General features: G+C 42.8%; 1 protein-coding gene across 1 annotated transcript in view; it reads left to right on the top strand.

Moving 5' to 3' along the window:
• Nucleotides 1-9381, top strand: part of rad51 (RAD51 recombinase) — a 94056-nt gene extending 84675 nt beyond the window's left edge. Inside the window, exons 8-9 of the mRNA XM_067990969.1 lie at nucleotides 4060-4181; nucleotides 8340-9381. Of these exons, the coding sequence (XP_067847070.1) occupies nucleotides 4060-4181; nucleotides 8340-8463 (246 nt within the window). The 3' untranslated portion in view covers nucleotides 8464-9381. The remainder of the gene's footprint in view (nucleotides 1-4059; nucleotides 4182-8339) is intronic.
• Nucleotides 9382-13849: the final 4468 nt, after the last annotated feature.

The raw sequence follows: 13849 nt of genomic DNA, 5'->3' as shown, positions 1-13849 counted from the left end.
TAGTGCATGTGTGTAAACTCATGAAGCATAGTAAACAAGGTTGTTGAGTTGCAGGCACAATTAGCCACATGGGAATATGTTGTCGTGGTGATAACGGAGACCTGGCTCAAATAAGGACAGGATTGGGTACTAAATATTCCTGGGTACAAGGTATTCAGGAAAGATAGGGAAGGAAAAAAAGGAAGGAGGGGGTTGGCAGTGGGAGAATAGGGAGAATATTGCAATGTCGGAAAGAGGGGATGTCCTGGAAGGTTCAAGGTCACAATCTATTTGGTTAGAGTTAAGAAACAATAGAGGTGCCATTACACTAGGTGTATTCTATAGGCCACTAACTAGTGGGAAAAGATATAAAGGAGCAAATTTGCAGAGAAATTAGAGAGGAGGCGCAAGAGCCATAGAATTGTGGTAATGGTGGGCTTCAACTATCCTAATATAGACTGAGATATTAATAGTGTAAGAGGAAAAGAGGGCGAGGAATTTCTGAAGTGTGTTCAGGAGAACTTTCATGACCAGTACGTTCCCGGCCCAACGAGGAAGGAGGCATTGCTGGATCTAGTTCTGGGGAATGAGGTGGGCCAAGTGGAGCAAGTATCAGTGTGGGGGGGAGCATTTAGGAAACAGTGATCATAGTATCATAAGGTTTAGATTAGCTGTGGAAAAGGACAAGGAGCAATCTAGAGTAAAAATACTCAGTTGGGGGAGGGCCAATTTCAGTGGGATGAGAACGGATCTGGCCCGGGTAAATTGGAATCAAAGATTGGCAGGCAAAACTGTAATTGAACAATAGGCGGCATTTAAATAAGTGATGGTTCAGGTACAGTCTAGGTACATTCCCACGAGGGGGAGAGCAACTCAAGCCAGAGCTCCCTGGATGACTAAAGAGATGGAGAGTAAGATGAAGCTTAAAACAAAAAAGGGGTGTATGACAGATGTCAGGGTGATAATACAAGTGAGAACCAGGTTGAATATAGAAAGCTCAGAGGGGAAATAAAAAAAAAAAGAAATGAGGGGCAAAGAGAGTGAGAATAGACTGCCAGCTAACATAAAAGGGAATCCAAAAGTCTTCTATAGGCATATAAACAGTAAACGGGTAGTAAGAGGAAGGCTGGGGCCGACCAGGGACCAAAAAGGAGATCTACTCATGGAGGCAGAGGGCATGGCTGAGGTACTAAATGAGTACTTTGCATCTGTTTTTACCAAGGAAGAAGATGCTGCCAAAGTCACAGTAAAGGAAGATGTAGTTGAGATATTGGATGGGCTAAAAATTGATAGAGGCAATCGGAAGGCTAGCTGTAAATAAAGTAGATAAGTCACCCGGTCAGGATGGGACGCATCCTAGGTTGCTGAGATAAGTAAGGATGGAAATTGCGGATGTACTGGCCATAATCTTCCAATCATCCTTAGATACGGGGGTGGTGTCAGAGGACTGGAGAATTGCAAATGTTAAATCCTTGTTCAAAAAAGGGTGTACGGATAAACCCAGCAACTAGAGGCCAGTCAGTTTAACCTCTGGTGGAGAAACTTTTAGAAACGATAATCGGGGACAAAGTTAAGTCACTTGGACAAGTGTGGATTAATTAAGGAAAGCCAGCATGCATTTGTTAAAGGCAAATCATGTTTAACTAACTTAATTGAGTTTTTTGATGAGTTAGCAGAGAGGGTCGATGAGGGCAATGCGATTGATGTGTACATGGACTTCCAAAAGACGTTTGATAAAGTGCCGCACTATAGACTTATCATAAAAGTTGAAACCCATAGAATAAAAGGGGCAGTGGCAGCATGGATACGAAATTGGCTAAGTGACAGGAAACAGTAGTGGTGAACGGTTGTTTTTCAGACTGGAGGGAGGTATATAGTGATGTTCCCCAGGGGTCAGTACTAGGACCATTATTATTATTATATATTAATGACTTGGACTTGGGTGTACAAGGCACAATTTCAAAATTTGCAGATGACCCAAAACTTGGAAGGGTAGTGAACAGTGAGGAGGATAGTCATAGACTTCAAGCAGACAGGCTGGTGGAATGGTCGGACACGTGGCAGATGAAATTTAACGCAGAAAAGTGTGATGTGATACATTTTGGTAGGGAAAGCAAGGAGAAGCAATATAAACTAAAGGGTACAATTCTAAAAGGAATAGAGAGATCTGGGGGTATATGTGCACAAATCTTTGAAGGTGGCAGGGCAAGTTGAGAAAGCTGTTTAAAAAAATGTGATCCTGGGCTTTATAAATAGAGGCATAGAGTACAAAAGTATGAAAGTCATGATGAACCTTTATAAAACACTGGTTCGGCCACAACTGGAGTATTGTGTCCAGTTCTGGGCACTGCACTTTCGGAAGGCCCTAGAGAGGGTGCAGAAGACATTTACTCGAATGGTTCCAGGGATGAAGATCTTTAGTTACATGGATAGACTGGAGAAGCTGGGGTTGTTCTCCTTGGAACAGGGACGGTCGAGGAGATTTGATAGAGGTATTCAAAATCATGAAGGGCCTAGACAGAGTAGATAGAGAGAAACAGTTTCCATTGGTGGAAGGGTCAAGAACCAGAGGACATAAATTTAAGGTGATTGGCAAAAGAACCAAAGGCAACATGAGGAGAAACTTTTTCACACAGCGAGTGCTTAAGATCTGGAATGCACTGCCTGAGGGGGTGGTGGAGGCAGATTCAATCGTGGCTTTCAAAAGAGAATTGAATAAGTACTTGAAGGGAAAAAATGTTCAGGGCTACGGGGAAAGGGCGGGGCTGTGGGACGAGCTGGATTGCTCTTGCAGAGGGCCAGTGCGGACTCGCTGGGTCGCATGGCCTCCTTCCGTGCTGTAACCTTTCTATGATTCTACGACCGAGGTTGGTAGGGATCAAGTTGATCTTGATATTTTGTGGGGGTGGAGGGATAGGCAGAGAATGTTTGTAGGAATGGGTGGGAACAGAAAAGTGCAGCATAACTTTGCTTTGAGTTGGGAATCAGTGCTAGCCAGCTTGCTAACATTTTGTGTGAATGTTAGCCTTTCAGGGGGCAACTTGTGGATGTTGGGAATTCCCAATATATGGAATCTAAATGTTTGAAAAATGGAAAATATTCCAGTGTTCAGAATCTTTTCCCTACACCATTTTTTTTTGTTTCTTGTTGGGGAAAAATTCCATGAATGTTCTCCAGAACCATAAGCATTTACGGCACAGAAGGAGGCCATTTGATCCATTGTGTCTGCAGCAGCTCTTTCCTAGACAATTCAAAACAATCCTACTGCCCTGCACTCTCCCCTGTATCTTCCTATGCTTCAAATATTTCTCCACTTTTCACCTGTGATACAATGATCTCTGCCTCAGCTAATCCCACTGGCATACTCCAACTATTCCGCATAAAAACATTTGCTCAACCTCTCTGCTTACTCTGTGATAGTTGACCCTCATCCAAAGGAAATGGCCTTGCCCCAGTTACCCCATCGAAACTCTTCAGAATTTTAAATCTTCTGTTTTTTTGTTTAAGTGAAGGACAATTGCTTGGGTATACTCAAGGGATTTGATTGCTAAATTGCAAGAACCAAGTTATTAATTTGTACAGGCCATCCAAAAACACGCTTTATAGGTTTGTACAGGTGCATTTGACCATTGGGTTTTGCAATAGTTTGCAATACAACGTAGTGGGAGGAAGATTTTTTTTTGATGCAAGATTGGTACTAGACCAAGAGCACTGAGAAGTGCGTTTTTACTGAAAATTCACTAGCCCTGCTTTCCTGCAGTTCAAGTCGGCACACTTGCAGTCAGCGGGTCAGCTATGCAATGTGTTTGTAGTGCCTGAATCCATTGCCAATTTAATGGAACTCACTCTTTTTAAATACAGATCTGTGCTACAGGGTTCTGTAATTTTGTGTTAATGGCTCTGCTGGCAAAAACATTTTTGTTTACTTTGGCTTTCTGAAATGTTAATATCTCCATTGTGCATAAATTTGGTGGACCCAAAAGAGACATGGAAACTGAGAGAATATTGTGATTTCTATAAATTGTATTAAAATTGGAGTGGTGCACATCACATCTTAACATGAACTTATTTTTCTTCTAGTTTGGGGTAGCTGTGGTAATAACTAACCAGGTTGTGGCCCAGGTCGATGGAGCAGCAATGTTTTCTGCTGATCCGAAAAAGCCAATTGGTGGAAACATCATTGCTCATGCATCTACAACGAGGTAAGATGGAATTATAAGATGGTAATCAATTTACAAAAAAAGCACATCCTCTTTTTCAGTGAATGCTATGTTCACGGACAGACAGATTTGTTTGAGCAGAGCTGATAGGACATTTGGCTGTTTGCCTGTGCCAAACAATTTAAAAATGAAGTTTCACTAGTCTCTAGATGGTAGAGTTTACTCTGATTTAAAGCTTGCTTTGCACTGGTTGCAGTTAGAATGCAACTTGCAAAGTCAAAGTGGTATGAGATTATCATAAAATTGTCCTTCCAATTATTAATTTCAATTATTTGACCAATCTTCTCCCATTGTTTCTCCTCCATTCCTGGAACCATTGGGACTACCTTGCTGAGATATGGTTCCATGGATGTCAGTCGCCCTCTGATACCTCACCCAAGTGGCCATTCTTCATGCGTGAGCCTTAATGCTGAATATCGGCAGACGATTTCGCAATAGGGGATAACACTTGATCCTGTTGCTTGATAACTGCTGGATGGTGATTTAGGTGGAAACTTTAAAAATCTTTTAAAACTTTTTTTTTGACACATTAAATTGCGTTGCAACAGCTGCAAACTCAAAGGGACAAAAAAGAAAAACTAGAAATGAAAGAAGAGGTCAACGGCTCTATATGTATAGAATAGCAATGTTGCAACAATAAACTGAAGTACAGGTTCATAACAGTCAAACACCTGAGGCAGGATTCTGCTGATGAACAGTGAAGTACAAATATCATAAAAACTAGGAAGAGGAAAAATTGAATGTTTTGACCAGCACTAATCTGAAGAGGCCTATTAAGCTCTGCTATAGACAAAAGTGGCTGTATCCCAGGACAGCAAATCATGGAGTTTACACCAGGAAAGATCTTAAAGATTTTCAGGCTCTAATCAGGGGGCACCAGTATTTGGGGCAGATAAGTGGTTATGAAGGATACGCCAGAGGGTAACAAGTAAGTGCAGCTAGGTAATGCTTTGGGCAAGACCTCCCCTGCCCTCCATCTCTCCCTCATGTTGTGATATTTGGGGTAAGAGTATAGACTGCTCTGAAACCTCACCATTGCTAAGTCTAGTCCCTGGAGAAGACCCAAAGGTCATCTGAGCATGATCTTGTGCAATCTGCCACTTCCTTATGTGCAACAACTCATAATACGAAACCATTCATGAATAAAATTAGATGTAGAAGCATAGGATACATAATTCAATCTGAGTCACCTTTTTATAATTGCTTCCATACCAAGCACGATAGCACCAGTGCCCCTCTCCAGAGAACTGGAAGACAACGGTGCTATTAACAGGAAGCCAATTAAATGTCCCATTTAATAATCCAGTGGAATTACATAAGTAGATCCGAGATATAATGCAGAGGGTTGCAGGCGCTGGATACCTATGATGGACTTGACTTGCATTGTTAGGGCTCAGTATGACCAGACTAAGGAACACGTTCAGAAGCTATGAGTGGTAGCGAACTAGTGTGATCTGCCTGTAAATGCCTATAAATGACTTCATTACCAATTAAACCAAAAATTTAATTACAGAACAGATGAGGTACACTAGGATTTTTGTGACTCCCTAGTGCTGTTATCTAGTTGTTGCAAAAAAGATTATTCACTATGGGCAGAGATTCCAGGAACTGCCTAAGAAACGGTAAAACATATTGTTTAAGACCCATGCCACTTGTGTTTTGTTTTGGTAATGTTTATTATCTACCCTTTGAGAAATCTGGCATGCAAAGGGTCAGAGTTTCATTGTGGGATTAATTGTACCTTTGGGTATTATTACGTGCTGTGGCCCTGTTCTGCATTAAACATGTCCCCATCTTGCTATGACCTTTCTGTTTCCTCTTCCCCTTCTCCACCTCCTGCAGCTCATGCTTCTATGAATGTGACAGAAGCACACACTCCCTCATGATAATTAAATGTTTTCCTCACCCAGTAAACTATTGGAACTGTAACTGATGCATTTCATCACAGCACTATTTTGGTGCTTGTGTTCACTTGTTGCAGATGTCTGTCTGAATTGTAATGCAGTTTTGTATAGCATAAACCTTCTGTGTTTTTTCTCTTTCTTGAAGCACTATGTAGTGTCCCCATTCAAGCAGTTTGACCTGTCCTCAAGCTGTAATCAGTGCCAGTATGAAACCAACTGCCAGAAAGTGCACAACACGATCAACTATGATTGAACTGTCACATTTTCAGCGTTGAAGTGCCAGGCCTTCACCTGACGCTTCCCAGTGAAAATGCAGCCGCGATTGGTAATGCAATGTGTGGAGAGCTGTGGACAAGAATCAGCCTCCTACTACTTCATGGTATAGTGTTTGGTGATTTGAACCTGCTGTTCAACACCCATTTTAAGTTTTAGTGAATGGAGTATTTGCAGTGGAATGCAAATGAGAAGGACTTTGTGACTCTGTTTATCAGGGCTACCCCGTCAACCTCTCCCTTGCCTCTCCATTTCCAAGTTCTTGATCTCGATGAGGCTATCTAACTTACCATCCATTACTCCTTGTCATAACCTCTGCTGTTGACCTACTAAGTAGTGTGTTTGCACCAAATCAGCCACCACCTGCCCCTCATTGCCATCATCTGCTGGCACAGGGTCAATTTTCATAAGAATGCTAATGACTGCTCCGCCGTTCTACTCCTTCTCCTTGACTACCTCCATGCTGTCAGACTTTATGTCCAACATTATCGTGGATCAGTCACAACTTCCTCAAACTGAATATCAGGAAGACTGAAATCGTTGTTTTTGTCGTCTGCGACAAACTCTGTTTCCTTGGTACTGTCTTCACTTCTCTCCTGGCCCCCATCAGCCAGACCATGTCAAACTGTGTCCACCTGTTCAACCAATCCATTACCAAGACTGCTTATTTCCAACTCTGCAACATTGTCTGCTTCCACTCATCAAAGCCCATCTGCCACTGAGATGCTTACCTATGCTTTTGGCGCTCTCTAAACTCTCTCTCTCTAATGTCTTCCATGCTGGCTTCCCATCTTCTACCCTCCACAAACTCCAGAAGTTCCTAAAGGCAGCTGCCTAGAACCTATCCTGCACCAAGTCCAGCTCACCCATAATGCCCCCCCCCCCCAATGCCCCCTCCCCAGACCCACATTGGTTCCCAGTCCCCCAAAGCAAATTTAAAGTCCTTGTCTTCAGATCCTTTGTGGCCTTTCCCCACTTTATTTCTGCAACTTCCTTTCGGTTTATATCTCCTGTCGCACCCTTTGGTCCTCCAACTTTGGCCTTTTTCTATTCCCCCTTCCCTTTGTCCCACCGTTTTATGGAAGAGCCTTCAGCTGCCTTGTTCCCACTCTCTGGAACTCTCTTCTGAAACCCCCTCAGCTTCTCCCCTCTCCACCCTCCCAAAAAAATCTTTTCAAAACTCATCTTTTCAACCAGGCTTTTGGTTAACCCTCCGTGTTCATTTACTTATCTTTTTTTACTTTTTTCTCCCTCCTCTGCCTTTGGAACATTTTCTACTTTAAAGGCAGTATACAAATGCATTTTGTGTTCTCTCAAGACATCATCACTTAACCACATCAGGACCATCCAGCTCGAAAGCTTCACTGTCTCACTGGGGAACCTGGGACTGACAACATTCATGCTCTTGTTTCTTGCCAGTTTCTTCTCCTCTTGAAAACACTCACATCTTGTTAAGGAATGTGCACTTTGGTATTTTATTAGTATTCATTTACTATTACCTAAATATCGATATATTGACAGATAGTCCACCATCGAAGTTGAGCCTGATCTTGTCCTCAACTGATATCCACATGTGGATTTCCAGCAAAGGTTGCTGGATAACGATGGGAGCAGGGACCCTGGCTGATATTCCTCTACCCAACTTTACATGGCTGAGGCCAATTGTAGCGTCCTTCTGTTTCTCTGATTGATTGAAAGCTAACTCGGCATCTATTAGGAATTGAACCTGGAACCGTCATGGTTCCAATGGCTCAGCTGCTCACTGAATTAACTAGCTGACCCATTGGAGGACCATTTTAAGCTGCTTTTTTGAAGCAATAGGAACTAAATATTCTTGTAAATAGAGAATAAAGAGTGACGAAAAGGTGTTGCCTAGATTCTTTACAAGTGACAAAGACTTTAATGGTAGGGACAACTGCCAGATAATTGCACATTGTCTACGTTTTCTTTATTTTTCTTTCAGGTTGTACTTGAGGAAAGGCCGAGGTGAAACACGAATCTGTAAGATTTACGACTCTCCCTGCCTGCCCGAGGCAGAGGCTATGTTTGCTATCAATCCCGACGGGGTTGGGGATGCTAAAGATTAAATGTGAATGACCCTTCCTCGTCTTGTACTGGAAGCTACTGACAGCAAGCAAACATCCCCTGGACAATCAGTAATGCTATGTGCCGACTTCACGCTAACCTGCTGAGTGTTGTACGGGCGTGGAACTTTAGAAGGCTTTCAGCTTCAGGGAATAAAGCCCCACTCAATTGCTATCTGATGTTTCGGACAGATCTAATATTAAATTGGGGGGGCCGTAGGGAGGATTGATTTATTCTGACCCCATGTGTATAGTGTTTGGATGAGGTGAAAGGGGGTGGAGCAAACTACGTTGAACAGAGATTCATTGAGTGTTTGTGTTAAATTATTTCCAGATTGACTAGCTGCAGTTTCAATGGCGGTAACTTGAGTCTCTGCTGTGATGGATCACCACTGTGGAAGCCATTGGTAGCAAACTGGAAAATCTGTTGAACGCATAAGGAATGATAGCTGGTACTGCATGTAAGGCTATTTGGGTTTCTGAGCATTATAGATGAGAAGTACCCTTTTGGAGATGGGAGAGAGAATGAACCACATAGCAACCATGGAACATCCATAGCAAATTGGCTCACATGCCTATCCTAATTGTGGGTCACTGAATCTATCTGCTGCAATAAACAGACTGATAGAAAGCAGGTGTTCTCTCTTTTGGCTTTGTTTCTTTGATTTGTTTTAAGTAACAAGAGATCTGTTGAGGGTGTAGAATGGGTACACCAAGTGCATAATTTTGTTAAACTGGGTAACAATGAAAACACATACTAATTTAACAGAGGAATTTGTAATGCTTCTGTTTCTTTTTAGTGTACCCTTAACAGGTTGCCGTTTACCTTCCTTTTATAAGCAAGGCTAAAAAAAAATTCTTGAATGATGGAAAACTTGAAATTCAGAGAAATAAACTATTTTGACAATTAATTTCTTTAAATCTGTGCAGTTTTTACTTCGTTCAAATATGCTCTTCAAGCTGAGGGATGTTGTGATGCAGAGTGAAGCAATTTCTCTTTCAGCCACATAGTATTTCCGGTCAGGATAGCATGGTTCTGCAGAGTAAAGCTTCCTCCACTTTTCCCCATTAAAGTGTCTCAGTCCCAGCCATTGAAGAGTGCCCTTAACTCTAACTGTGCATTTATCCTCTAACTGTGACATTTATCCATGTCCCACATCAGCCAAACTGTGATTTCTGAGTGAGGTGGTCAATTGAAGGACAGTTTTGTGCCTTGTATCCATGCCACCTAGGAACTGGATTGCAATTGCTCAAATTCATTTCACTTGAGACCCTTGCAACAAGCAGATACAAGATGATTCATCCCATCAGACTGAGCAGGAATTAAAACCAGATCCCAAAGGTGAAAGACCAGTGCCTAATCTGTTTCAACAATTTGTATAGATTTAGCAATGGGCCATTTTCATTTGGTAGAATCTACTCTTAAGTATTTTGATCATTTTCTGCTGATCAGATTGATTTGTTCAGACAGACACATTGACATATTGCAGTGCTCTATGCTCTTTTGCAATTGGTCATTTGTGTCTTCTGCAGAGGAGTGGTCTTGTTGAGATAAATCTTACCTTTTGGCTTTTGGCATACTCAGTGGACAGCTGACAATACAGGTGTACTTGCACAGAATTTAGAGCACAGAAACAGGCCATTCGACCCAACTGGCTCAGGCCAGCGTTTATGCTCCACACGAGCTTCCTCCCACTCACCTTCATCTGGGATGAGAGGGTTGTCCTAATGAAAGATTGATTAGAATGGGCCTATATTCTCTGGAGTTTAGAAGAATGAGAGGTGATCTAAGAGGGCTTGACAAGGTAGATGCTGGGAGGATGTTTCCCCTATTAGGGGACATCGTCTCAGGATAAGGGATCAGACATTTAGGACTGAGATGAGGAGGAATTTCTGCACTCAGGGTCGTGACTATTTGGAATTCTCTACCCCAGAGGGCTGTGGATGCTCAGTCGTTGAGTGTATTCAAGACTGAGATAGATAGATTTCTGCACTCTAGGGGAAGCAAGGGATATTGGGATCGGGCGGAAAAGTGGAGTTGAGGTCGAAGATCAGCCATGATCTTATTGAATGGCGGAGCAGACTTGAGGAGCCGTATGGCCTACTCCTGCTCCTATTTCTTATGTTCTAACCCGATCAGCGCATCCTTTTCTCCTCGTGCTTATCTAGCTTCCCCTTAAATGCTATTTGCCTCAACTACTCCTTGTAGTAGTGAGTTCCACAATCTTACCACTCTTTGGGCAAAGAAGTTCTCCTGAATTCCCCATTGGATTTATTGGTGACTCTAGTGCCTCTATATCCATTTTATAATATGGAGATCAAAACTGTGCATAGTACTCCAAGTGTGGTCTAACTAAGGTTTAATACAAGTTTAACATCTCTGCTTTTCAATTCTATCCTTCTAGAAATGAACTCCAGTGATTTGTTTGCTTTTTTTTCAAATGGCCTTATTAACTTACGTTGCTACTTCTAGTGATTTGTATATCTGCACCCCTAGATCCCTTTGCTCCTCTATCCTATTTAGACTCTTTATTTCCCAAGCATTATCTATTTTCAGTTGCAAAATGGGTGCGGTAGTATAGTGGTTATGTTACTGGACTAGTAATCCAGAGGCCTGGATTAATAATCTGGAGATTGAGTTTAAATCCCACCAGGGCAGTTTGTGAATTTGAATTCAATTTTTTTTAAAAATTAAATATATCCGGAATAAATAGCTGGTATCAGTAAAGGTGACCCTGAAGCTATTGGATTGTCGTAAAAGCCTAACTGTTTCACTAATGTCCTTTAGGGAAGGTAACCTGCCGTCCTTACCCTGTCCGACCTACATGTGACTCTAGATCCACAGCAATGTGGTTGATTCTTAACTGCCCTTTGATATGGCCTAGCAAGCCACCCAGTTGTATCAAACCACTACAAAGAAGTATAAGAAGAAAACTTGGCTTCGACCTAGGCATTGGATTCGGACGTGACTAAGGGTGAATGGCCTCCTCCTGTGCTGTACCTATTATGATACTCTCTGGGGACTTGTGTCAAAGTTGGAGAGCTGTCCCACAGATTAGTCAAGCAATAGCCTGACATAGTCATGCTCACAGAATCATATATATCAGCTAACATTCCAGACTCCTCCATCACCATCCCTGAGTATGTCCTGTCCCACCAGCAGGATAGACACACCAGAGGAGGGCACAGTGGTATACTGTCAGGGGAGGAGTGGCCCTGGGAGTCCTCAACGTTGACTCCGGACCCCATGAAGTCTTGTGGCATCAGGTTAAACGTGGGCAAGGAAATCTGCTGATTATCATCTACCTCCCTCCCTTAGCTGATGAATCAGTACTCCTCCATATTGGACACCGCTCAGAGGAAGCACTGAGGGTAGCAAGGGCACAGAATGTACTCCTGGGTGGGGGACGTCAATGTCCATCATTGGAGCAGGAGAGAACAGGCAGTGGCAGAACATCACGAGAGGTCCGAGGAGTGGGAGAGGACAGGCAGCGGCAGAACGTCGGGAGAGGTCCGAGGAGCGTCGGGTCTGCAACAAACAGGAAATGATGGTCAAAAAGTGATGTCACAACACAAAGAAGGAGTGGTGAGGGTAAGCCAGTGAAATTATTTAATTTATAGATTAGTGTTTTTAGTGGTTGGCATTTTACGAACATAAGAAATCGAATCATATAAGGTTACAGGACGGAAGGAGGCCATTCAGCCCATCAAGTCCGCACTGGCTCTATGCATGAGCAGTCCAGCTAGTCCCACTCCCCTGCCCTATCCCCTTAGCCCTGCACATTTTTTTGTTTCAAGTACTTATCCAGGTCCCTTTTGAAGGCCATGATTGAATCTGCCTCCACCACCCCCTCGGGCAGTGCAATCCAGATCCTAACCACTCGCTATGTAAAAACTTTTTTCTTCATATCATCTTTGATTCTTTTGCCAATCACCTTAAATCTGTGCCCTCTGGTTCTTGACCCTTCCACCCATGGGAACAGTTTCTCTCTATCCACTCTGTCTAGACCTTTCATGATTTTGAACAACTCTATCAAATCTCCTCGCAACTTTCTCTGTTCCAAGGAGAACAATCCCAGCCTCTCCATTCTATCTACGTAATTTAAGTCCCTCATCCCTGGCATCATTCTGGTAAATCTCCTCTGCACCCCCTCTAAGGCCTTCACATCCTTCCTAAAGTGCAGTGCCCAGAACTCGATACAATACTCGAGTTGTGGCCGAACCAATGTTTTATAAAGGTTCATCATGACTTCCTTGCTTTTGTACTCTGTGCCTCTATTTATAAAGCCCAGGATCCATTATGCTTTTTTATCCACTTTCTCAACCTGCCCTGCCACCTTCAGCAATTTGTGCACATATACCCCCTGGTTCCTCCACCCCTTTTAGAATTGTGCCCTCTAGTTTATATTGCCTCCTCATTTTTTGTACCGAAATGCATCACCTCGCATTTTTCCGCATTAAACTTCATCTGCGACATGTCCGCCCATGCCACCAGAGTGTCTATAATCTTCTTGAAGTCTATTACTATCCTCCTCACGATTCACTACCCTTCCAAGTTTTGTGTCATCTGCAAGTCCAAGTACTCCCAAGTCCAAGTCATTAATATATATCAAGAAAAGCAGTGGTCCGAGCACCGACTCCTGGGGAACACCACTGTACAACTCCCTCCAGTCCTTAAAAAAAACAACCGCTCACCACTACTCTGTTTCCTGTCATTTAGCCAATTCTGTATCAGTGTGGCTATTGTCCTCTTTATTCCATAGGCTGCAATCTTAATAGCAAGCCTACCATGTGGCACTTTATCAAACACTTTTTGAAAATCCATATACACCACATCAACTGCATTGCCCCCATCTACCCTCTCTGTTACCTCATCAAAAAACTCTATCAAGTTGATCAAACATGATTTGCCTTTAACAAGTCCGTGCTGGCTTTCCCTAATCAATCCACACTCGTCCATGTGACTGTTAATTCTGTCCCGGATTATCGTTTCCAAAAGTTTCCTCACCACTGAGGTTAAACTGACTGGCCTCTAGTTGCTGGGTTTATCTTTAGTACCTTTTTTGAACAAGGGTGTAACATTTGCAATTCTCCAGTCCTCTGGCACCACCCCCGTATCCAAGGATGTCTGGAAGATTATGGCCAGTACCTCTGCAATTTCCACCCTTAGTTCCCTCAGCATCCCATCCCATTAGGGTGCATCCCATCCGGACCAGGTGACTTATCTATTTTAAGTACAGCTAGCTATTTTAGTACCTTTTCTTTCTCAATTTTTAGCCCATCCAGTATCTTAATTATATCTTCCTTTGCCGAGACTCTGGCAGCATCTTCCTTGGTAAAGACCACTGCAAAGTACTCATTTAATACCTCAGCCATGCCCACTGCCTCC

The sequence above is a fragment of the Heptranchias perlo genome, chromosome 10 (assembly GCF_035084215.1).
Source record: "Heptranchias perlo isolate sHepPer1 chromosome 10, sHepPer1.hap1, whole genome shotgun sequence".
NCBI classification, from domain to species: Eukaryota; Metazoa; Chordata; class Chondrichthyes; order Hexanchiformes; family Hexanchidae; genus Heptranchias; species Heptranchias perlo.
Note: the sequence above shows the minus strand (reverse complement) of the source record. Positions and strands in the feature narration are given on the sequence as shown.